This window comes from Papaver somniferum, chromosome 1 (genome assembly GCF_003573695.1).
Source record: "Papaver somniferum cultivar HN1 chromosome 1, ASM357369v1, whole genome shotgun sequence".
Classification (NCBI taxonomy): Eukaryota; Viridiplantae; Streptophyta; class Magnoliopsida; order Ranunculales; family Papaveraceae; genus Papaver; species Papaver somniferum.
In genome coordinates this window covers 8755744-8782649 of record NC_039358.1, presented here as the reverse complement: position 1 = coordinate 8782649, position 26906 = coordinate 8755744, and the positions used below count along the sequence as shown (strand labels likewise).

At 38.5% G+C, this 26906-nt stretch overlaps 1 protein-coding gene and 1 pseudogene across 1 annotated transcript; both read right to left on the bottom strand.

The window, feature by feature from the left end:
* Window positions 1-461: 461 nt before the first annotated feature.
* On the bottom strand, window positions 462-4519 carry LOC113278877 (annotated as a pseudogene).
* A 16799-nt stretch (window positions 4520-21318) lies between these two features.
* LOC113332446 lies at window positions 21319-25738 on the bottom strand. The gene is made up of 8 exons (XM_026579241.1): window positions 24379-25738; window positions 24131-24222; window positions 23747-23854; window positions 22879-23530; window positions 22613-22797; window positions 22169-22237; window positions 21422-22051; window positions 21319-21339 (listed from the first exon to the last, which is right to left on the bottom strand). The coding sequence occupies exons 1-8, from the start codon at window positions 25736-25738 to the stop codon at window positions 21319-21321; spliced, it is 3117 nt and encodes a 1038-aa protein (XP_026435026.1).
* Between the last annotated feature and the right edge of the window lie 1168 nt (window positions 25739-26906).

Sequence of the window (26906 nt, the reverse complement as noted above, 5' to 3'; positions counted from 1 at the left end):
TGGAGGACGAGAATCATACAAAGACGGTCTACACATACTCTGGGGTGAAGAACTCAAGCACACAACCTGCAGAATATCTTGGAAACTTGGGTAATCCAGATGCAATCTGCATTTGCTTCTTATAGTCTTTAGATAATCGTTTAGGAATCGTGATAGTCATTGTCTGAAAAACTCCAGCATTGGCCAGAAAGAATTTTACCATGTCCAGCTCCAGTTTGCACCCAAAAAGATCTCTTATTGTCGTATTACGACTACCTTGATATTTGGCAGAGAATACTGGGGCAATGAATATACTGTCCAATTATATCATCTTGTAGGTGGTCGTTGCGGACACCCTACAATCCAAAATCGTAAGTGGAAACACCAATTATAGTTTTTAAGCGTCGGCAAAAGAACCAAAAGAGATAACAGGCCTATCAAAAGGCACAAGAATGAATCTCATGATAAAAGAAGAACAAGACTAGATCAGCATTAGATTTCATTTTCGCAGTCAGTGAAAAAGAAAAACACCGCAAACATGATACCAATAGAGAAAATAAACCATACTTCCATTTCACAAACTGTAATCTATGTGGAGTAAAACAAGAGACTGTTGTAGAGCTCACAACATCAAAATAAAAAAACTAATTAAATACAGTGAAAAGCTAAACTAAAAGACTCCGTGAAATTGCAATCGAGAGGCACCTTAATAATATATGCACCCCTCAACTCTCACTATCTCTCCCATTCTGTCTCTCTTTATCATTCTCTCAAATTCTTAGTATGTATAACAAAATAAAGTGGAAAGGGTTTTCAGAAAGAGGATGAGCACTGATACAATCTCTTCACTCTTTTCTGTCCCTAAGTTTCCACTCTTGTTGTCTTGTTTACTTAAACCCCCTCCCTCCTCTTTCCCCTCACCATAAACACTCAAAATGCTTCAAACAGAAGAAAAAAAAAAAAAAGATTCTCCCTGGACTGTCGTATAACTGCACAATTCTTACACTACAAACCCAAGAAAAACAAGCCATGTAGTAGTAAACTTCTTTTTTCTTACTTACTCTAAAAACTTCGTCGAGCTCTGTTATCAGCTGTGTTTTCAAGCCAGAGTGTAGCTTGAGACGGACACTGCAGCTGGAGTGTTTGCGTGGATGTAAACGAATTCCATGCTTTTACCGGCTGGTAAGGATGTGAGCCAGGATGGGAATGTGTATGCATTGCCAGACTTGGTAAGTCCCCAAACTGGACCGTAGAGGTTGCCTATGTACAGTTTTAGTTCTTTTAATGTTTTTCCAGAGTTGTTAGTTACCGTAGCGGAGTATCTGTGGTATGTTTTTCCTTTGGCGTTCCATGTGGTTGTTGCCTTCTGTGTGACGCTGATCTTTGATGATGAACCTGCAAACAAGAAAATAAAAATTATGAGCTAACAAAGATCAATAATCCAAAACCGAACAAATCTTAAACGAATCCTAGTATTTGTTAAATGTAAAAACTATGAATTGGTTGAAATGTCAGAAAGTATACCTTTGGCTGGAGTTGGTTTTGGCTTCTGAACTGGTGTGTATTTTGGTTTTGGAGCTGGAGTTGGTTTTGGTTTTCGAACTGGTGTAGGTTTTGGTTTTGGAGCTGGAGTTGGAGTTGGTTTAGTGACGACTGGTTTAGGTGATCGAACTGCCACTGCACCCTGACTATATCCTCCATTACCACCATTGAGTCTAGCTAAAACACCAAGAAGTGGAGCATTGTTGTATGTAGCTGGTTCAGTTTGCTCGTAGTTATCTCGTTCATCAGCAAAGTTATCATAAGCATCAGGTCCACCAACAATAGCACCAGTAAGCACATTTGGGTCACTAGCTTTACGGCTGTACCATGTAGCATAACCTCCATGGCAAGTAACAAAAGATTTGTCAACCTTGTAGGAAACAATTGAAGAAGCTCTGTGGTGAGTTTGCTGTGGGAAGTTGTTTCCGTAACCAACCATGTAACTGGTGGCTCTTGGGTTGTTTCCCAGAATGTAGTCCACCTGAAATCAATGAAAAATCAAATATTCATTATAATTCAATCAAAACAGTCTGATCACAAGCTGTTTCATGAATTCAATTCATCGAGCCTAACTGAATTCTATATCGAATTTTTACCTGAGACTTGGCCATGGCATGAAGCTCATCTGGAGTAGCAGTACCACGAGGACACTGGACATTTTTCCCAGCAGTTGTAAGATAATCAGCATAGACGGTCATTAAGAAAGCAGCACTTGTAACAAACTGCAAATTGTTCCATCTCTGGTGGAAGAGAAGGCCGCCAGGAGTTTTCTGAACATTTCGGCTACCCTTTCCAAGGCACGCGCACATGAAGTAATCTGCCTTTTCTTGGAGTTGTTCAAACACTTCAGCATTTCCTTTAGGTTTCCCTTGCAATAAGAACTGCACATAAAATAAAATCAAGTATTTAGATCCAATGAAACAGATGACTGACTTTCTGAACATCATAATGCAATTTGAGTTTAGAACTTATACCTTGGCACCAAGAACTTGTGCTCCAGGGTACTTGACATCCCAACCAAACTCGGTCATTGCCCAACCAGTTCCTCCCAAATTATCAGCATTACTAGCGAAGTAGTTCAAGTAAGTATCTTCATTAGTTGCTTGATACATCCATCCTGCAGCCCATAACAACTCATCCTACAAAAAACATCACAACATTTGTCAGTCAGTATACTGCAAAAGGGTCCATATTGAAGTTGAACACATTATGCTGCAATACATATGGATGAATTTACTTACTCCCTAACCACTGAATGACTGGTAGTATTTACGAGCAACCGAAATACTGCTATCATATTTACCCCTGTATTTGTCGGCGGAATCGAACAGCTGAAAAAATCAATAAGCAAAGTAGAATGGTTAATTCCAATTTCTGTAGCAAAAAATCATCCACACCACACAAACAAAAATGAAAAGGAACCAGTCAAACAATACATGGACCCTCTAAAATCCAATTGTTAGGCCCATAAAAAAAACAAACCCTGGCCCGTGTAAGAGGACCCTGAAGTTGTAGGGCATCAGGGGCAATTTCGACATTCTGATAAAGGCACCGACACTATTTCAAAAAGCAGTTTCAAACAAACTTTTGAGAAAAGATTCTCAAATTTAAAGTCACATACATCAACGGCCAATATTGCATCAAACTTCTGTAAATCCAAATCATGATCAAAAGTCAACTAGATTAACGGCTGATAGCAAACCCGACAAAACAGGCGCACGTTAGACCTATAATCACGCTTATACAAATTCATGCTGAACGGCTAACATGCGCACCCCATGTGAAATCCAAAACCCTACTAGTCACTCCAGTGAGAGTGATAATGACTGTAATAATTTACTGAGACTTATGACTCTAATTATGAGTAATAATTAGGGAGATTAATAATAATTATACCTGTTTAGCATGAGTAATGAGCAATTTAGAGTAAGATGGATTAGAGTGACGGAACACAATGGATGCAGCTGCCATTGCTGCCGCAGTTTCACCGGCAAGGTCAGAACCAGGTCTGCTTGCATCAATCCGGTAAGCTTGACGGTCAGTCGTCATGTCTTCTGGTCTCTGCCAACAGTAATGGTCTGTGTTTCCATCTCCAACCTATTCAACAAAAATCCAAGATTTTGCACTTTAGAACTCCAATTTACAGATCTATGGTACATTTGAAAAATGGGTTTTCGATTTTATTACCTCTCCGTAGAAGACATTGGGTTCAGGGTGAGCTTTGATGAAATAATCAGTACCCCATTTGACAGCTTCCATGGCATGTCCTAATTCACCACTCTTAGACATTAGTGAACCATATTTAATTATACTCCAAGACATCATTGTTACTGTGAATGCCATTGGTAATCCAAACTTGACATTATCTCCTGCATCATGATATCCTCCCACTAGATTCACCCGCAAAAATCAAGAAATTTCAGTTCTCCATTCCAAAATCAAAAGCTAACCCTTTGTTTTTAGAGTTTACAGAGTGAGAAAGAGAGATTTTTTTATTCTTACCCCACTGGCTTTGCCATCATTAAGACCAGAATCACCTCTCCATTTGACTCTCTGGTTATTTGGAAGAACACCAGACCTTTGAGCTTCAAAGAACAGAATGCTCTTACTCAAACCCTCACCATAATCATGACCAGCACTAACAACCAGCAAAGGACTCAGAACGTGTAAAAACATCAAATCTAACACAATGGGTTTCTGTAATTTCTCCATTATCAACAACTTTTGAAAGAGCAAACAACAGGGTAGAAAGGATCAGGGATCTCTAAGGGCTAATTAGTTGAAAGAATGAATGGGGGCAATGTTGGTATGGTTTTTATCAGTCAAAACTTCTGATGAAGAAAACCAACCAAGAAAAAAGAATGGAACAGAGGAAGGAACTAGTGTTTGTTTTCTGAGAATGAACAAGAGATTGGAGGAAAATGAGGAGCTTGTGACCCCTCATGTGGGCTACTTTTGGTATTTACCTGCAGGCTAAAAAGCATAGGGCTGAGGAGGGTCGGTGGATAGGGTAATAAATGAAGGCTGTAGGGTACATAGGTTGTTTTAATAACGGTATGATGGTTGTTTTTCACAGTACACCGTGACTATGGTGTTTATTCCAATTTTCCGGTGGTTGAAATGGAAGTTATTACGGCCATGAAAACAAGTACACTGCATATGACATTATTTTACTGATTAAGCTTAAACTTTAATTTTAAAGTAGGGTTTTGATTTAAAGTGGAGTGTATCCCCTTTATAAATGATGAGAAAAGCAATGTGTACAGTAATAGGAGATTATAGGTCAGTCAAAAAAGTGTTTTTCGGTTTCTCACAATGTCATGTGACAATAATGTCCCCTGTTTTGTTTGTTTGACTCTCCTTCATTTCTCACTGCACATGCCTTCTAGGCATCCGGGAATAGGGCTGCACACGGTTCGGTTCGGTGCGGTTATAGGTAAAACCGTTTAACTAACCGTGTTCGGTGCGGTTATCACAATTGAAACCGTAGCCGAATTGTTCAGTATTCGGTTCGGTTTTTAACCGCACCGATACTGTTCGGTTACGGTTCGGTTCGGTTTTCACCTATACGCTGCACCTGTATATAAATATATTCTGAAATTCTTAATAAACTGATACTACATGCCATACTTAAAATCTTGATAATATAACCATAGTCTACAGATAACCAAAGTTGAAGTTCACAAACAAGTTAGCCAAAGTCTTAAGTCTAAAAGATAACCAAAGTCTGATGAAACGAAAGTTAAAAGAAAACGATGTTGCCAATAACATAAAAAGACTGCAGTCATCCATTTGATCTTCATTTCTCAAGTTAACCAAAGCTAAAAGACTGCAGTCCATCCATCTCTCAAGCCAATCTCCTTAATCTTCATCCTTCCCCAAAATTTCTGCAACAAGAAAAACAAGAAGAAATAAGATAAGAGAAACTAACAGATAAGAAGAAAAACAACAAGAATGCAAAGAAGAATACAAACACTTGGCTGAATATGAATTATGATTGCTGCTGTTGTTGTTACAGCAGGTGAGAAACTAACAGATAAAAGAAGATACACTCATTCAAATTTCAAGTCAAAAGAGAAGGGATTCCATTACCATCTTCAACGTTGGAATTGTCATCAGGTACGTAGTCACATAGGAAATCAAGAGAGATAGGTTTCTGCAACCAGCTTTGCGTACAGAGAAGTGCTTCAACTGTCCTGGAAGATAGCGAGCTTCTCCATGGAGTAAGAATGCGTTTTCCAGTACTGAATGCAGATTCCGAAGAAACGGAAGACACTGGTATTGCTAAAATATCCTTTGCCATTAGTGATAGTACCTTAAACAACCACAACAGCAAATGGTTTTAGCTGACAGTAGTGGGTCTGATCATGAAATGAGACCTCCAAAGAAAAGAGCAGAAACATGGGTTTCTGAAGAAACAAGATTATTAATAAATTTGAGATCACCAAGTATGTGTACTGACAAATGGAGAAATTTATTAAAAGAGTTTAAGAAAATGAAGCATCACCAAGATCGTGGTACTATTAGCCTGCCACCATGCTAGTTTAAGAAATTTATTAAAAGAGTTGATTAAGCAAATACCTTATACTTGGTACTATTAGCCTGCCACCATGCTAGAATATCAAACTCCTTGGTAGATGCTTCACAGTCATCAAGCAAATACCTTTCAAGCTCTGACTTTGGGTGAGTATTGTGAACATTCATTCTTCGCCTTTTCTTCCTCGACTCAAGCATATCCTCAATGTTCTCTTCTTGCACACAAACAACAATTTCAGAGTGCTCAACCATATCAACATTCGACACCCATTAAAAATTTGAACCCCTTTTTCGAAATAATTTACATCATTCAACATTAAACCATATCAGTACTCAACCATATCAAATCACAGATCCTAAATCACTTCATTTTACATCAACTGACCTTTTTCAAAACATTTTCACAATAACAAACCCTAAGTTCAAAACATCAATCAAACAGAACAAGTCAAAATGAAGATTGAACTAGTTAGTAGTTACCTGTAATCAGACTCCTTCCTTCCCTTAACTCAAACTGAATGATAATAGCTTTCAAACTCCTTCTTGAGTTCCTCCCCTCAACTCAACCAAAACCTAAAAGAAAAAACCCATGACTGTAATCAGAAAAATAAGATTTGACAAAAGAAATTGATTGATAAACACAAAACAACAAGCAAACCATTTCGAAGAAAGAAACTCTAAGTCCTAACAGAAGAATAATTAAAAAAAAAAACCCTAGAAATTGAAAAACAAACAAATCAATCGAAACGAGAATGAGAAATAGAACAGGGGATCTATTTACTTACTAAATAGATCCAAGGAGGTGGTGGTGCTCTTGATGGAGGTGGTTTAAAAGATCAAAGTGGTGGTTCTACTGGTGGTGGAGGCGACTGGGGTTTCAGACTGAAGAGCGAGAGCCGAGAAGAAGAGAAACGAGATGAAAACTTCTGAAAAAATTAGGGTTCCGAAATATATATGGTATAGGCTTTAATCAAGATAAAAACTAATCGACGGTCCCTATTAATCGGTTTTTCGGTGCGGTTATGGGTAAAACCGTACAACGAACCGTAGATCTAACGGTTATTAAAATGAAAACCGTTACCGACCGTTGGATTATCGGTTCGGTGCGGTTACGGTTCGGTTATGCGGTTATCGGTGCGGTTACGGTTATCGGTTCGGTTTCTGTTCAGCACTATCTGGGAAGCATGGACACTGATGCGGGACATGGATACGACACGACAAGGATACAGGGATCGGCGAAAATCCAAAATCATCAGGATACGGACACGTCTATATATACATTAATAAAATGGTTTTTATATACTAAGATCATAGTGTTATAGTATATCAAACACATTAATCACGCAAATACATGAAAAAACTCTATTTTATGCCTTTAGGTTAGCTCACATATAAAAGAATTAACTATTATAATTATTTCCTTGACACACTAGGTCACCAAACTACTAAAATGGAGTATATATTTCTTCACGTATGTCGTGTCGGTGTCCCACATGCGTCGTGTGTCGGTCGCGCGTTTAACTTGGACACGATGCCAATACCGGTATGTCTATGCTTCACAGCTAGGCATGAACGATATGAATACACCAAAAAGAAGTTACTTTGTACTAGAAAAAGCAATTATTACTGTTGTGTGTAGTCCATTTCAGGATTTTTAATCAAGTACCACCAAACATACATCAAGCCCCGACTGAATGTTACCATCAACTTTTAATGCTACCACTTCACTTTTATTTTGATCACTGACTTGCACGACTTATAAAGGATGATACCGATTCTACTAAGTACTGATACCATTTCATCGATCCAACGGTCAGGATAGGTAGGATCTTTTTGTCTTATATGAAACGGTATCAGCACTTAGTAGAACTGGTATCCCCCTTTATAAATCATGGTGACTTGGACTTAAATGAGTAAGGTAACAAAATAATGTGACTCATGAAACTAAGTCACCGACTTGCATATTTGAATCAGGTGAGCCAATTCTGATTTAAAATACAAACATATCGAGTCATATTCAGATGAATTAGGTGATTTCGTTCAGACCCAGATCAAATCCAGAAATAAAAACAGACATGGTAATAGTTATAACTCATAACCTTTTTTTTCTAAAGTTCTTCATGGTTGATCGGTTAATTTATAACAATAAAAACTCAGAGGCGAGGGTTAGATCACCTGACTAATTCCTGGAGCAAATTTAGATCATGGACCTCTCGATCCGTACCCCATCAAGTTAAAGTTTTTATTCCCACCGTGGCGACCAACAAAACTTGAAATTTCGGCTTGCAGATTTGCAGTTCACCGGCGAGAGTGGCACCAATTTACCATATTCTCCATGGTTACAATAAGGTTGTATGTAATATTTCCACTGATCTTACACACTAAGTGCTTGTACCATTGACTCAGGCCCTTATTCTTTGCCGCACTTGTTGAACCTAGTACAATTGAGTTGTTTTTCCATTTGGAACACGTAAAGGCATTTTCACAGAGAATTTTTATGTCATACTCTAATGACCATCATTCATTAATTCAAAATATTCTTAATCTAATCCCTTTATATAAGTATTGGTGTTTAAGATTAAAAGAATAAAAACTTTAAATGCTGCATTGCTTTGTTCTAATCAAGGAATTTGTTCCGCTTTGTAAGCATCAAATTATTCCTTTGAACATGTACACTTAAAAATGATTCAAAGATACATTTACAAGTACAACAACATAAACAATGTCCATCTTATAGAAAACATTATGATTCTTAAATATATTTCAAAGAAAACATAAATTTATTTTGACTGTGATCTTAAACACGCTAGATATGTTCAGATGTCTCTTTCTGAAACATCATTGAGAATTTCCTGCAATTTACAGAATCTCTAGTACAAATTACAGAATGAAAGATTAACCCGTAAGAATCAAACATGCATGTTAAGAGGAATGCAAAAGTGAATAAAAGAAGGATTAGGTAAAGAAAAGGATTTGTACTACGTTTGACATTGCGTTTTGGCGGGGAACTAGATCCAGAACTGAAATGAGAAGGATGTTTATTTCATCGGTCCAAAGTGTGTTCAAGCTAAATTATGAAAGAATGTGAACAAGCATATGCATTTTTTTTTTCTGCACCTTCCTTTTTTATCAAGAGATTACGAAATTCACAAGGGAATCCCTGTAAATTCTCGAGTTACATGACATCTGATGTAGATTAATGGATTCTCATAATCTTAAGGCGATGTTAGAGGCATGTTTATGGATAAGCAATTAGCAGTTTTCTAAAAGAGAAGCACGACTACAAAAAAAAAATGCTTACATAAGATTCAAAATCAATTAAGCAGATATTGTTACATACGCATTCATAAACAATGGACCACCAGACAAAGTGCTACATTCTGCATTCTTTCTTAGAAACTGCATGCAGTGTCAGAACCAGTATGATTGCAAGATATGAGATAATGTGGAATGTGGGGCTATGATCAAGCTAAGAAATTTCCATCAAGAGTTGAGACTTGATAATGCGAACCATTGTTACAGCATACATAACTAGAAATCAAATAATATGATCATCATCAGTGTCTCCTCTTAAATTCTCTGTTCAGACCTTGTGTGCAGTTTCCTTGCATGCTCACACCGTCACTTACACATTCACTCGTGTTCTTCTTACACAAAAATGTCACATTATTTATTTCAAAATTTAATTTTACAAATTTTAGTTAATGAATGGGGGCTTTTCTAGTTGCCCCACGTGTCCAGGGTGAAATGAGAGATACAACTAATATAGACAGCCCAAATGCTAGATATAACAGTCTTTCTTCACATGGATGTGAATTAATTTTGATTGAAATTATTGGAATTTACTATTGGTTTCACTCTTGGACTTCTATCAACCTTTGCATCAGAATCGGAACTCAAACAATGAGAAAACGTGACACAGCTTCTCCAAAATTATTTTTGTTATTTTTGTGAGAGGAAAAATCATTATGCTGACATAATGTTATATATTTGTTGAAGATGTTGAAATCGGCAGCCATGACTTGTTGTTCTCATAATCAAAGGGAGAGATTTGAATTCTAGGATTTCTTTCTTTCGCAGACTAGAGAGACGGCGGAGGATGCATGGAATGAGGCAACACTTTCCTACCTATAAAGTCGGAGAGATCTTCCCGTTTAGAATTAGAATTAGGGTTACTTGTAAGCGTTGATTTGTAGAATCTGATGGCTAACAAGTACTGCTTGACCATGATTGCTGACCAGGATTTTTGTTATAGACGGTTTTGATCTTATATATATACAAATCATATATATTTGTTATTCATATCAAAGTTAAGAATGGGCATGCTTTTATACCGATTCCAAAATGATACATTTATACTCTATTTCAGAATGAGTATAAAGCTATACGTGATTTCAAAATAAGTACAAAGTTATATATTTCAAAATGAGTATAAGTTAATACTCGATTTTAAAATGAGTATCACTTTACACACGATTTCAAAAGAGTACAAATTTATACTCGATTTAAAATCGTGTATGAAGTGAAACTAATTCTGAGGTCTACTCATTTTATGAGTATCAGTATGTACTCAACCTTAAAACGAGTTCAACTATATACAAATTTTTCATATAGAGTATAGGCTCATTAAGGCCGGAATAATGCTATGTTTTTAGTCGTAAAAAAAAGTTTACACCTGGGAAATGTTGAATATGTAGCCGTAAAACAGGTATATGGCTGAGAAACGGTAAAATCCAAGACGTAAACATAGAATTCCTAGCCGTATGTACTTATGATTATCATAAAAAAAATGAAAAAAAAAAACAAAGGTTGTGTTACGGCAAGGTTTTTCCGGACGTAACTTATCATTCCCAGCCGTAATTTGTTTTGAAAATTCAAAAAGAATAATTTCGGCTGGGGAGTTCTTTATTTCCCATCGTAAAGTGTTGATTTCGGTTGGATCGATAACATATCCCAACCGTAACCCCTACAAAAACTCAGAATTTTTATGATTTTTAACGGATTTGAATCAATCAAAACTGTTATGGGGACATGTTTATAAGGTTTTCTTGACTATTTTTAAGGATATATTTCATCACTTTCTTCAAAAAATTTCAAAAGATTTCGTATCCTTCTTACAAATCCACAAAAACAAAACACAATAGTTTTGATTTTCAAAAGTTTAATCTGATAATTAGTATAATCCTTTCACTAATCTTAATTAATTTAGTTAGTCATCCTAATTAACACTAATTTAATTAAGGGTACATTAGGTATTATTGAAAATAGGTGGATAAGGGGCTCTATGAATTGATATTTCATGACCCTATACAACCCAAAAAACCCAGTCGTTTAAAGTCCAATAATAGGATTCTTAAATACCAAATCTCAGAAAATGTTGTTCACCCACAAAAATTACATGTAAAATGACATTTGTGAATGCACAAAAGAAACAATTTTGTGTGCAAATTCATGAACATTTGGAATGAGTTTGCTGTTGAATCAGTTAAGCACTTTCGCTCTCTCATTTGTGCAAACGCATTCAGATGTAATTGCCTTGGTAATGAGCTTTCAGTTTCAACTAAATTTAATATTGCTGATTAAGAAGGACTCCTCTCAAAATTTTCTTTGCTTTACAAACCAACAAATAAAAGTATAATTCCATAAAATATTTATTCCATGATTTATAAAGGGGATACCACTATTAGCGGGGTGATACCGATTCAGCGATTCGACGGTCAGGATCTGTTAACATTTATTTGTTTTATATGGATTAGTATTCCCAAATAATACTGATATCCTCTTTATAAATTGTGATTTATTGGTGAAAAGTGACGAAGGCTGGAAAGTAATGTTCCGGTATTAACTCTCCGGTTTAAGCGCTGAATCCATAATTCCCTGTTCTCATCGTAAAATAAAACCAATCAGCTTCGGTCAGCCGCCATTTCCCTTGATTTGCTGCAGCCTCCTACTTGGTGTTTTCCCTTTTTATTTGACTTTATATCTCCAAATTTACGTTCTTCAATATTTATATTGTGAGAAAACAATGGCCATATTCAAAGCGCACACCATACTTAATCAGACGCCTGGATTCCGGCTAACTTATATAGCACATCATGGGTAGCTCAGTGGATTCCTATTAACAACAAGTAATATCAGCTTTGAAAAATGTCCGTGGTGATCAAATTTTATCTTCGGGGTTTAAATGCTTATCTTGTTGTTCTTTACTTACTAGCTAGGAACATTTGCACATTCCATCCGAGGTGCTTTTGTCAAGAACAAAAATCAATTTTCTTAAATTTTTATTCCTTTTGTGTTCGAATAAATGTTTAATGGTCTCTGCTTGGCTGCTAAATATTTTTTTCTAGTTTTAATGGTTTCGGATACCCGACAAACCGCACCAAACTATTCATTTTGTCCTTTTTTTTTATTAAACAAACAATTTTCTAAAAATACAAAAATTAACTTAAACCTCTTCTCACCGACAATACGGCAAGTAGAAAAGTTAAAAATTCCGGCACGAAACAAAAAACATTTTGGTATTTTTAATAGAAGAGCTATTCGCCACGTCCACAACTGTCCAAAATCAAAATGCGTCCATCCGTGCTGCAATAATCCAACGGCAGAAACTCGTCTCTCGAAAAAGATTAGGTGAAAAATGGTGGGCCCACATTGATCCTTTTATTCATTCAAATGAAAATAATAACCGTAGTTAACGGGAAACGGCCTTCTGCGAAAAAACAGGAGCAGTTAGTATTTGAAAAAAACGGCCTTCACAGAGATGATCTTCTTCATCTCTGTGAAGGAGTTGCTTGCATGTTGCAGTCTGGTGGGCCGTTTTGCTTTCGAGGTAAATATCTCTTCTCCGAACATATATACAATTGATTTATCGGTCCGCGAGTTATAACCCCAAAGGTGTCACTATCCATTCATAAAAAACCTATCAAAACAAAAGTAACACAAAAACCCCATCAAAACAAAAGTAACACAAAAATCCCAAAGAATTTTGATGAAACCAATTTTGAAATTTGGGGTTTTTCTATCACTTTTTAAAAATTTGGGGGGTTTTGTATCAATTTTGTTTAAGATGGAGTTTTAATTGATCCCAACATTTAAATGAGGTTTTTGTACCACAAGTTTGGTCACCTTGGGTTTTTATGATTAGTTCTGTTGATTTATTTCTCTTGTATCCATGTCGAAATTGTTGGGGGTTTTGTTTCCTATACAAAACCATATGGCTGAAAACAAACTTTAGGTAACAGTTTTGCAGCAGAAAACAGTGATCTAATGCTGTTAAAACCGTGGCTAAAGGTCAGTTTCGGGTTTGGAATGTCTACGAGGTTTACTAGAATTAGGAAACTTGTATGACGGTTTGGTAGAGCGTTTTCCAAGTTTAGGGTTTCCTAATTAAGGTTTAAGACCATTCTTAGAAGTTGTAGAAGACTTGGGGAGCAAGGATTTGTCTACTATATAAGAGGACTTATATTGTGAGTAGAAATCTATTCTCTTGTAGAATCCTCTCTTAACGAGAGTGGTTGATGGTCACAACCGTTGTGTCCTACGATGGTTGGTGATGGGGTAAAATCAATGTGTGGAGAGATACTTGTAGTGATAACGGGTATGTGAGAAATCTAGGGTTTCTAGGTTCATATGGGGGAAGCTAGAATTCATGATGTTCTTCATGTTCTTGTCTAAAGTCGAAGCAAACATGGCGGTGGAGGTTTATGGAAGAAGAAGAACTAAGGAAGAGGTAAACTCATCGTAGTATGTCTTGTTGTTTCTAACGTTTAGCGCTAATGAGTTATATAACTAGTTGATTATATGATGTATGACGATGTAATAACTTGTTATGGTAATGAAGATTCTTGGGGTGGTTTTGGCCGTGGATGTAGCCTCCAAAGGTGAACCACGTAATCTTTGTGTCGTGTGTGATTGTCTATTATCCTATTGATTATATATTCTTGCTAGTATTATCCGATCATGCTAATCTAAAGAATGTAAGAGACGAATTCGAGCTAAGTTATCTAAAGTAGGATGTTTCATGGAATTGACTTTTATGGAAACATGTCGTTCGAGATGAACGTAACATCGGTTTCCTGACAGAAATATGTTGTTGTACGTCCCTTCCCGTAATCCTATGTGCGTACCCGGTGTCTACTAACGCACACTAGATTAGGATTGGTAATTTGTAAATATGCATTTTACGTGTTGAGGTATTGGATCTTAACATCGCAGCTACCATTTTCACCGGGGCTCTTTTTACAATCTCTAGTGCATTCCATTTTTCTGGTACACTATATGCAGTGGCGAATCCAGAACAAAAGTTCAATGGGGCACAACTTATTCTCGAAGATCATAGCAAAAAATCTAACTATTTTTTTTTTCTTATGCCAATATAGAAGTAATTAGTAAACTAAACATCAAAATGGAAAAATACGTATAAAATCGCACAAAACTTGTAAAGAAATGTCTGATCACTCTAAGTCACCAAATAAAACTCGAAAGACATGATAAAACTTCAAAAGAAAAGAAAGTCTGAACTACCTAGGTCACTACATAAAACTCAAACGAAATATGCAAATTCTATGTCTGCCCGTGGCGATTCTTCATATTCTTAAACATGTTCATGACAACATCATCTCCGTTGAATATGAATCTCTCAATGTAGCATATCAAAATATCATTCATCCATTCGTCTCCCAATTTATATTACGCAAGCGATTTTTTACAATTTTCATAGCATAAAATACCCTTTCTATGGTGGCAGTAGCAACTGGAATTGAAATCGATGAAGGGATAACTGATTTATCTTTATATGTTGATGTATAATCTCTCATCTTAAGGAAGTCACCTTTGTTATCAGTAAACTAGGGATTTTGGGTAGAAAATATCCTTGATTTTAAGGTAGTTCGATAGTTCGTGGGAGTGAGATAGAGTGATGGGAATAAGAGATAGTTAGTTTCGTTGTTATGTTGTTGAAGGTATAAATACTTGGGGATATTTGAGATACAACCACCGAGAAATACATATGATTTTTTTTTAATAAAACTTGTGGGGGCAGGCGACCCCAGGTGCACCCCTGTGGATACGCCCCTGACTATATGAGCATCACTTTCCATAAGTCCATTTCTGGTACACTATATGAGTATCACTTTCCAAAAGTCCATTTTAGGGGGAATGTACAGATGGTGCTAGTGAAAAAATGGAGGATAAATGTCACTACATCAGTGTCCATTGAGTTTACCACTTACCAAGTAGGATTTCATTTAATCATAGAGTTAGGTGGGTTTTCTTCGATAAAGAAGCCACTAAAGTAGGTGTCTATGAGCATAAATATTGAAACACCTGTTTAATTCTTCCTTTTTTAATGGCAATTAACTCTAGCAAGTGGAACTGTGTGAGTAGAAATAAGCAAAACGTGAGCAAGACCGAATACAATAGGAAATAAAGAAAAGAAGACAGCCAGTGACATTTGAGGGTTGAATAACATCCCCCGTCCTTTTCGGTTTATTAATCTTTTTTTCTTCAGAGAACAAAGTTAAATATTTTATGCTTGAGATATTCAATCCGATTATAATCATTATACTAGGTCTGTTCTGCATCAAATACCAGTAAGAAGGCTTAACACTAAGACAGATTAAAAGCATTTTTGAACTATTCTCGGATTAGTTGCTTTGCAATAATGGTAGACATCATGGGTGTTCATTAAATCTGTTTTATCCATTTCTAACTTCGCAGACAAATGGTGAAAAGCAATCCAAATTTCTTGTACATTTCATGGTGAACCATCCAAAAAGAATGTTTCGAGATGTAAGAACAGTTGCTGGGTTAAACGTTTTGACACCGGGTTCTGCCAGTAAGAACATTGGAAGTAAGAATACTATATCTGTTGCCAAGTTTGAAAACATCACTTATTATCACATCATGTGTATCAGCATAGATTTACACAATTTCAGATTGCTTTCTAATTTTCTTGTTCCCTCTTAAAATAATAGGCACTTACAGCGAAAATCTTTTGTACATTTTGTATTTTCATTTGAAGCAATCTATTGTCTAGTATGAAAATGACATTGTGTTTTGTATACTTTCTGTACATTTTAGTGTACAAGAAACAATTGATGGAATCCTTTCTAAAAGATATTATTTCCCTTATTGGTCTGATTTCCGGTCAAGATATTATTCTCTGTAGTTAATGACTCATATGATAATAATATATATTGAGAATCCGATTAAGGGATTACTCAAGGAAGTTTATCCTTCCATCATGGTATCATCCTAAAAGAGATCCTCCTTCTCCTTCTTCTTCTTCAAACCCTATTTTCTTCTAAAAAAAAAATCCATGACAGGTGATAAAAAATCCCTGCATCCAGCTTTTACTGTCAATAACATAAAAACCCTAATCCCCATTCTTCTTGATATCAAACAAGATGAATACTCATTGTGGGTTTTTCTCTTCGAACTCCATCTCCAGGCTCACGGACTCCTTTTCCTCATCGACGGATCAGCAACACCAACAGAAATTGACGCCAATACCTCGAAACAACTAGACGCTCTCTGCCGTCAATGAATGTTCTCCACCATGGCCAAGGATCTAATGCTCACGGTTCTAAAATCGGGAAAAACTGCTAAAGAACTTTGGGATCACCTTCAGAAGCTTTTTCAAGATAACAAAGGTAATCGTGCTGCGACCCTTGAAAGTAAATTTGTCAATCTAAAGTTTGTTGATTGTGCTAGCGTCGATGACTATTGCGATAAACTAAAATCGTTGTCGGATCGACTGACCGATCTTGATTTCCCCATGAACGACAAACGATTGGTTATCCAACTTGTCAATGGACTCCCGAAGGAATACAACACCGTTGCATCCTTTATACAACAGTCCATGCCTACTTTTGACGCTGCTCGTTCTCAATTGCGCACTGAGGAGATTCGTCGTGCACAACAAAATAGTCTGTCGTCATCAGCTGCTCTTGCTTCCACAGCCTCATCGACTGATCGTGGGACTCACCGTAGCCACCGTTCAGGATCAGGCAAACGCGGACCTCGACAACCACAGCCTGTTCATACAGTAGCCTCTCCGTCGATGGATCCACCCCTACTGCCAACACCGCAGCAATTCCGCCAAGCATACAGACCTCCAGCAGCGTATTACCCTCAATGGAACTCTTACTGGGAAGCTCCTCCGTGTCCTTACCCAACAGCTCCTCATTGGCAGTCATCTTTCTCCCCACGTGGATCAACACATGGTCGCTCTTCTGCTGCTCGGAGTCGTCCTAGGCCCCCTGTTTACGACCAGCCTCAAGCCTACCTTGCTCCATCCAACGAGCTGCTACAGCCAACTGACTTTGCTCAAGCATACAGCTCGATGACCTTACAGCCAACTGATGATACATTCTATATGGATACTGGTGCGACTTCTCATATCACTACGGATTCAGGTACGCTACACACTGTTTTTAACACTAGTAATGTACAATCCATCTTAGTTGGCAATGGCAACTCCATCCCAGTTACAGCCAGAGGCACTAAATCTATAAATCTCCCTTCCCGAACTCTCAACCTAAAAAATACCCTTGTTGTCCCTGATATAATCAAAAATCTTGTTTCCGTTCGTAAATTCACCACTGATAATCATGTGTCCGTTGAATTTGATCCATCTGGTTTTTCTGTGAAGGATTTGAGTTCGAGGGCGATCCTTCTTCGATGTAATAGCTCTGGGGATCTTTATCCTCTCAACATCTCTGCCGTGTCACCTTCAAAATCATCCGCATCTCCTCCCCTGTCTCTTGCTGTGTGCTCGTCTGATATCTGGCATGCACGCCTCGGCCATCCCGGCCATGCTATTCTAGATAATTTACGTTCCAATTCTTATATTCAGTGTAATAAGAAACAGTCTACCAAACTTTGTCATTCTTGTCAAGTTAGTAAACATGTTCGTCTCCCATTTTTTGAATCAAATTCCATGACTTTTTCTCCTTTTTCTCTTATTCATAGTGATTTATGGACTTGTCCCGTACATGTTGAGACTGGTTTTCGCTATTACCTTATCTTGTTGGATGACTATACAAATTATCTATGGGTATATCCTTTAAAACTAAAATCTCAAGTCTATACCAAGTTCTTAGAATTTCGCTCTTTTGTCAAAACTCAATTTGAGCGGATATAAAATGTTTTCAATCCGACAAGGGTAGTGAATTTGATAATTCCTCTTTTCTTAATTTTTCTCAAACAAATGGCTTGGTTTTTCGATTCTCTTGTCCTCACACTTCATCTCAAATGGGAAGGCGGAACGAATGATTCGTCGTATTAATGACATCACTCGCACCCTCATGTCGCATGCTTCCGTACCCTCTAAATATTGGGCCGATTCTCTTCATATGGCTGTCTATCTCCACAACATTCTCCCCTCTAAAGTGCTCAACTTCACTTCCCCCGTTTCTATTCTTTACCAACGCCAACCAACCTATGACCATCTTCGTACGTTTGGTTGTCTCTGCTATCCCAATCTTTCCGCTACTATCCCACAAAAACTGGCTCCTCGTTCATCTAGATGTGTCTTCCTTGGCTTTCCTCTTCACCATCGTGGTTATCGTTGCCTCGACCTATCCACCAACAAAATTATTTTATCTCGCCATGTAACGTTTGACGAAAACGTTTTTCCGTTTAGTGAATCTTCTCTTAGTAATCCTTCCACTGCCGATGATTCTCTGTCACCTACTTCGCCCTTAATTCCGGCATCTCTGGCCTACCCATCCTCCACCTCTTCTGGACCTCATTCTCCCACTACTCAACAGTTGTATACTCCCCCCCATCGTCGTTTTCCAACTACTTCCGCTGCATCATCTCCTAACGACAGCACCCTCCAATCTCCTGCTGTCACTCCGTCTTTGCTCCCTACAGCAAATTCAGCACCTACCACTACAACTTCTCCTGCATCACCTGCATCATCTTCTCCTGTATCACCTACATCATCTTCTCATGTCCTACCTACAGCACCTACCTATCCTCCTTCTCGTCCAGTGACACGCTCTACCACTACTCCTATCTTACCTACAGCACCTACCTCTACTCCTTCTCGTCCAGTAACACGAGCTTCTCGTGGTATCTTCCGACCAACTCAAAAACTAAATCTTCACATTCAAACGAACATATCCAGTCTACCTAGGTCTCTTCTCTATGCCCTTAGGGATCCTAACTGGAGTCAAGTTATGCAAGATGAGTACAGTGCTATGTTAAAAACAAACACTTGGGATCTAGTACCGAGACCTCTTGGTGCTCACATTATTCGATCCATGTGGCTTTTTCGCCACAAATTTCATGCTGATGGTTCCCTGCAACGATATAAGGCTAGACTTGTTGCTAATGGTAAATCTCAACAGGTTGGGGTTGATTGTTTTGAGACTTTTAGTCCCGTGTTTAAACCTGCAACTATTCGCACTATTCTCACCATAGCTACTTCGCGATCTTGGCCCATACACCAATTGGATGTCAAGAATGCTTTTCTCCATGGGGATTTGACCGAGACAGTGTATATGCATCAGCCTCCAGGTTTTGTTGACCCAACTCGCCCTGACCATGTTTGTCGTCTTCGCAGATCCCTTTATGGTCTCAAACAGGCGCCTCGGGCGTGGTTCCAGAGATTTGCGAGCTTCATCACTCGCTGTGGTTTTCGTGGTAGTATATGCGATCCCTCACTTTTTATTTATCAGTCAGGATTGGACACCGCGTACTTACTGTTATACGTTGATGATATTGTCCTCACTGCTTCCACTGATGCTGTTCTGTGCCGTTTTATTGACATGGTGAAACGAGAATTTTCTATGACTGATCTTGGTCCGTTACGTCATTTTATGAGTATCTCTGCTACTCGCTCATCCTCAGGAATATTTTTATCTCAGTCATTATATACGAAGGAAATCATTGCTCGTGCATCCATGACGAATTGAAATTCGGTATCTACTCCGGTCGACACTCAATCCAAGCTCAGTGCTTCATCTGGTCCTTCAGTTACGGATCCTACGTTATACAGAAGCTTAGCCGGGGCATTACAATATCTCACTTTCACTCGACCAGATATATCTTATGCAGTTCAGCAGGTTTGTCTTTTCATGCACGATCCTAGAGAGCCTCACATGCACGCTCTCAAGCGCATACTTCGTTATCTTCAGGGTACTATTGATCACGTTTTGTTTCTCTCCGTTTCCAATATTTCCGGCTTAACTGCATACTCTGATGCTGATTGGGCGGGCTGTCCAGATTCACGTCGGTCTACCTCTGGTTATTGTATCTTTCTTGGAGACAACCTAGTCTCTTGGTCCTCCAAGCGTCAGGCAACAGTTTCCCGCTCTAGTGCTGAAGCAGAATATCGAGGGGTTGCCAATGCTGTTGCTGAAATAACCTGGCTTCGGAATCTTCTTCTTGAGTTACAAATACCACTACGGCGTGCCACCTTGGTTTATTGTGACAATGTGAGTGCTATATACATGTCTGGTGATCCGGTTCAGCATCAACGTACTAAACATGTGGAAATTGACATACATTTTGTTCGTGAGCGCGTTCGTATTGGTGATATTCGTGTCTTGCACATTCCCTCTGAGAATCAATATGCCGATATCTTCACCAAGGGTCTCCCTAGACAACTCTTTATTCGCTTTCGTTCTAGTCTAAGCGTTTGCTCCTCTCACGCTAAGACTAAGGGGGTGTAAAAGATATTATTTCCCTTATTGGCCTGATTTCCGGTCAAGATATTATTCTCTGTAGTTAATGACTTTCATATGATAATAATATATATTGAGAATCCGATTAAGGGATTACTCAAGGAAGTTTATCCTTCCATCACTTTCCTCTTCGAAAAAGTTTTGCGCACTTTTTAGTATGAGCTTGCTTGATTATCGTCCCACCACTTATGAATTATGATTGCTTGAATTTTCCAACGATGGCAGGTTGTTAAGTTTCGGTAAAGTTCTGTTCTTCATTCATTCATCACCTCTTAATTTATACAAGACCAAACTTGGGTTCCAAGACACAAACCCTAGACCTACCGACTTAATTTATAACATCTTATGCATACTGCATAACAACTTATGCATACTGCATATCTCCTAATGCATACTGCATAACATCTTATGCATACTGCATAACATCTTATGCATACTACGTATCTCCTAATACACTGCATAAAATCTTATGCATACTACGTATCTCCTAATACCCCCCCTCAAGACGGAGCATGTAGGTCACAAATGCCCATCTTGGACAAAAGACCATGAAACTGAGCTTTCCCTAAGGATTTGGTGAAGATATCTGCCAATTGCACCGCCGTAGGAGTGTAAGAAGGTGATATAATCTTCTTCAGGATAGCATCTCTAATAACATGACAGTCCACCTCAATATGTTTTGTGCGTTCATGAAAAACTGGATTCTGAGCAATGTATAACGCTGATTGACTATCACACAGGAGCTTCATTCCATGCGCATGACGAACTCCGAAATCACCTAGTAACTGTTTCAACCACTTTAACTCACAGGTTGCTGCCGCCATGGACCTGTATTCTGCTTCAGCTGAGCTCCGAGAAACAGTTGGTTGCTTCTTTGTCTTCCAAGACACCGGGGAACTCCCAAGACAAACAAACCATCCTGTCAATGAACGTCTAGTTAAAGGACAACTTGCCCAATCTGAGTCACACCACCCTTGCAAACTTAGGTTACTATTAGAGCGCAACAAAATGCCTTGCCCAGGATTCTTTTTCAAGTATCGAACCACTCTAAGTGCAGCTTCCCAATGTTCCATTCTCGGTTTTTGCATAAACTGAGACAATGTATGCACCGAGTATGTAAGATCAGGTCGATTCACTGCCAAATAAATCAGTCTACCAATTAGTCTTCTATATTTCTCCACATCAGCAAACCAATCTCCCTGCGCCAAAGCAAGACGATGGTTAGTCTCCATTGGAAACTCAGCAGGTTTAGCTCCTAATAAACCCGTTTCCATGATAATATCCAATGCATACTTCCGCTGGCACATATAAATACCCTGCTTACTGCGAGCTATCTCCAAGCCGAGAAAATATTTCAGTTTTCCCAAATCTTTCATCTTGAAACATTGTCCCAAGTATGATTTAAATTTATGAACCTCCACTAGATTATTCCCTGCAACAATCAAATCATCTACATAAACCAAGACATTAAGCTGCATGTCTCCCTTGGTCATAGTAAAAAGAGAGTAGTCTGAGTATGCTTGCCGAAAACCATATTTCTTCAAGGCTGTGGACAGTTTGGCAAACCAACAACGAGGAGCATGTCTTAACCCATATAACGATTTCTTCATTCTACACACCATATTTGTCTTACCTTTGGCAAATCCAGGTGGTATCTTCATATACACCTCTTCCTCCAACTCTCCATGAAGAAATGCGTTATGTACATCCATTTGATGTACTTCCCAATGATTAACTGCTGCGACAGCTAGAAAAGTACGTACCGTTGTCATTTTTGCAACTGGTGCAAATGTCTCTTTGTAATCCAACCCTTCAACCTGATGATTTCCAAAGATCACCAATCGTGCTTTTAATCGTACCAACTTCCCATTTTCATCATACTTCTCCGTGTAAATCCATTTACTCCCAAGGGCTCTCTTGCCCGGCGGTAATTCTTGCAATTCCCATGTACCTTGTTCTTCCAAAGCTCGGATTTCTGCCTCCATGGATTTCCTCCACCCTGGATGTTTCATGGCTTCTTTAAAGTTACGCGGTGCAGACCCAGCTGTTATAGTTGCAAGGTATTTCTTATGCACAGCAGAAAATTTATCACAACTAACATAATATGTCAAAGGATAAGGCGTACCTGAGGCTGATGATTGTGTAGAATGAGGATGAGGTAGACTATTTTCTCTAATGGTGTGCGTCACAAATCCTTTGAGTCTGCTAGACGGAAACTTCTGACGCTTTCCTTTACCCATGTCATCATTGCGAGAAGCCATATTGTCTTCATGTTTTTCCGGAACATCACATTGTATTCTCTGACCCATACTCTCAGACTCAGCTGAACTACCAGTCCCGTCAGTCTCAGTAGAAACACCAGCTTCCTCGGTCTCGGCTGAAGCCCCAGCATCATCTGTCTCTGTTGGAACTCCACTTTGAGGAGCTAATACTGCTTCCTCGCTGTTTTCATCATCACTCCAGTACTCATCAGGACTGAACTGAACCCTCTCAGCCGATACACCTTGCACATTAGTCGCAGATGAAGCGGTAAATCTCGACTGCATCATCTCATTCGCCCTCTTACTTGATTCACCATCAATCTTAAACGGAAATTGATGTTCAAAAAACTTGACATCTCTTGACACCCGAAATTCTTTCGTGTCTAAATCATAAACTTGCCACGCCTTTTTACCAAACGGATAACCAAGGAAGACACACCTTCTTCCTCTGCTCGCAAATTTATCCCTTTTACTACTTTGATCATGCACATAACACAGGCATCCAAATACCTTCAACTGATGATATGGAGGTTGTTTTCCAAAAAAAAGTTCATAAGGAGTTTTATGACCTAAAATAGGTGTAGGCGTACGATTGATTAAATACGCAGCCGTCAATGCGCATTCCCCCCAAAACCTTATTGGAAAATTGGCTTGAAATCTCAAAGCCCTTGCCACATTCATGATATGTTGATGTTTTCTCTCAACTCTTCCATTCTATTGTGGTGTACCTACACAGGATGTCTCAAACACTATCCCATTAGTTCGAAAGTATCCACGCAATGCATTGAACTCAGTTCCATTATCACTTCTAACAATTTTGATATCTTTATTAAACTGACGCTTCACAAGAGCAATAAAGTTAAGAAATGTTTGTTCAACTTCAGTTTTGTTTCGAAGCAAATAAATCCACACACCTCTTGAAAAATCATCTACTATTGTCAAAAAATAATGTGCTCCACACGATGACTGAGTCTTATACGGACCCCATAAATCTATATGAACCAACTCAAAATTACAACTGGATCTACTGATACTACTAGCAAAACTACTCCTATGATGTTTTGCTCGTGGACAAATATCACAAGCATCATTATTCTTCTTTATTAACCTACTTACTCCTTGTAACTTCTGCAAAACTTTTTCTGAAGGATGTCCCATACGCCAATTCCATAGCTCATACGAATCTCCACTAACAGCCATAACTTCAACTTGAGGCACACCACAGAAAATATATAGTCCACCTTGTCTCTCAGCCACTCCAATCATCCTCCTCGTCAACCGGTCCTGTATAAGACATAAAATGTTAGTACATTGGATAATACATCTTTTCTCATCAATAAGTTGTGTAACCGAAATTAATTTACAAGTTATCCGAGGCACATAAAGCACATTTTCTAGTCTCAAATCCCCAGGAAGGATAACAGTTCCTATCTTCTCAGAAAGTGCATACTTCCCATCTGGAAGTCCAATAGTGCATGCCTTAATATCTTTTATCTCTATCATGTCGTCCCTTTTATATGTGACATGATTTGTAGCTCCCTTGTCTACAATCCAAACAGTTTCGTTCTTGTTACCTTGAAGTTGAGGCGTAGATTTTCTTGAGTTTAAAAACTCAAGCACCTGTTGAAGCTGAGTTGTTGTGACTCCAGTCAAACCTGAAGCTTCTGATGAGGACGCTCCACCTGACTGCCTTATGTCTGATATGTTAAGGTTGTGTGCTCGAACCTGGTTGACTGCACCTTGTCCGCGGCCTCCTCTGCCACCAGCAAAGTTAGTGCCACCACGCCCTCTACCATTGGTTCTTCCTCCTCGACCAGATCCTCTTCCGCCTCTAGGTATGTCTCCCCACCATTCTGGGTATCCAATACGTTGAAAACACCCATCCTCTGAGTGTCCATCTCTACTATAGTACTTGCAATGCTTGTTAGGATCATACGTATTGTTGAGTTGACGTTGATCAGATTGTACTCTGAATGCCATCACATTGTCATGTACCTGCGTAAACATAGATACTTCTCCTATACGCAGACTCTCCGAATTCACCATTGTCTGGTATGCTACATCTGTTGATGGCAACGGGTATCTAGCCAATAGTTGTTCACGCACGGAACTATACACAGAGTCTAATCCAATCAAAAAATAATGCAGCAAGTCTTCTTCTCTCAACATACTTACTTGTGACGCGATATCACAAGTGCACTTTCCACACTTGCACTGAGGTACCTTGATGTATGTTACCATCTCATCCCATATCTTGTTCAATCTCCCAAAGTAATCTGCTACACCTTCTGCTTTCTTTTGTTTGCACTCGGCTAACGAAGCTTTTAGCTGACAGATTCTCGTTCCACTTACAACACAGTATCGTCTCTTCAACTGTGTCCACAGCAAGTTTGCGTTATCATAATATCCCAAGCTCGATCTGATTGATGAATCTAACGTGTTGCTAATCCATGAAACAAGCATTGACTGGACAACAATCCACTCTTCCAACTGATCACTATATTCAGGTTTTGTGATAGTTCCATCAACAAAACCAAACTTTCTTTTAGCTATCAATGATATTCTTATGGCTCTAGCCCATTCATCATAGTTAGTCCCCTTTAGAACAATCGGCGTGATGATGATACCTGGACCATCACTCGATCCTAGATGGTAGACTGGATTCTTCTTCTGCATATCACACTCTATATTCTTCCCTTTGGATGAATCTGTTTCACCATCCATTGTTTTTTTTTTTTAGGGTTCTTAACCGGCTCTTGATGCCATGTTAAGTTTCGGTAAAGTTCTGTTCTTCATTCATTCATCACCTTTTAATTTATACAAGACCAAACTTGGGTTCCAAGACACAAACCCTAGACCTACCGACTTAATTTATAACATCTTATGCATACTGCATAACAACTTATGCATACTGCATATCTCCTAATGCATAATGCATACTGCATAACATCTTATGCATACTACGTATCTCCTAATACACTGCATAACATCTTATGCATACTACGTATCTCCTAATACAGGTTCAGCTGGCATCCTTCACCATGCGCAATTTATGTTGTGTGACTATGCACTGCTTCTCAAGTATGAAACTAGTGTACATTTGTGGCGGATTGTTGGCCAAGTAGTAGACAGTTTAGCCTTTGGTGCAATCTGTACCTCAGTAACCCATGTTATTTCCGAGTTCTACATTGATGCTGTAAAATAACTGGGAAAAATCAGCTGTGACCCCAAGTCTATCACATACTCACATAGCCAAAAAAGAAGAAGAAGTCCCTATGAGCTAAAGCCTCCATCCAACATTTGCATCCTGGCCAAAAATCTGCTTGCTAAACCAAACTTTGTCAAGTTGCCCGGAATAAGCGTACCGGCAAATCCTTTTTTCCCCCTACATCTCTGTGGTGTACTTAGAAAATAGATACACATAAAATATACACATCACAGCCGTCCATCATCACTTACCCAGGTCAGTCATAGAATACTCTAGAGCTGTTGGATCAAACGGGCAGATCTCTTTACCCTTATATAGTTGTGAAGTTTTCTTCTAGGGCATCCAATCTGTGCCTCCTTGGTTTCTTTTACCAAACCCTAACCCTAAAATCTATCTGTGATTATCACCGAATGCAACAGAGAAATCATGTCAGAAACAAGTGGCGGTTCAGTAGGATCACCAACAACAAACAAGCATTATGATTTTTCCTCCCAAAAATGTTAATCTTCTTCTTCGAACCTTTTTTCTTCATGTACTCCTTTTCAATCTGTGATTATCACAAACAAGCATTATGGTTCATTAGGATCACCAACAACTGTTGGATGGTGGGAGCTTTTATGCTATTGTTGTTTGAATTGCTGTTATTAGTATTTATTCACTTTTCTCTGAACTTCTATTCTTTTT

What these genes read in the sequence shown, in the direction of transcription:
- LOC113332446 (XM_026579241.1), bottom strand. Translation starts at nt 25,738, where the DNA reads ATGGATGGTGAAACAGATTCATCCAAAGGGAAGAATATAGAGTGTGAT. An exon ending in ATGATGAAAATGGGAAGTTG is followed by an intron (nt 22,238 to 22,612) that starts GTACGATTAAAA and finishes ACTATGACCAAG; the next exon opens with GGAGACATGCAGCTTAATGT. An exon ending in AACGCACAAAACATATTGAG is followed by an intron (nt 21,340 to 21,421) that starts GTGGACTGTCAT and finishes TGCAATTGGCAG; the next exon opens with ATATCTTCACCAAATCCTTA.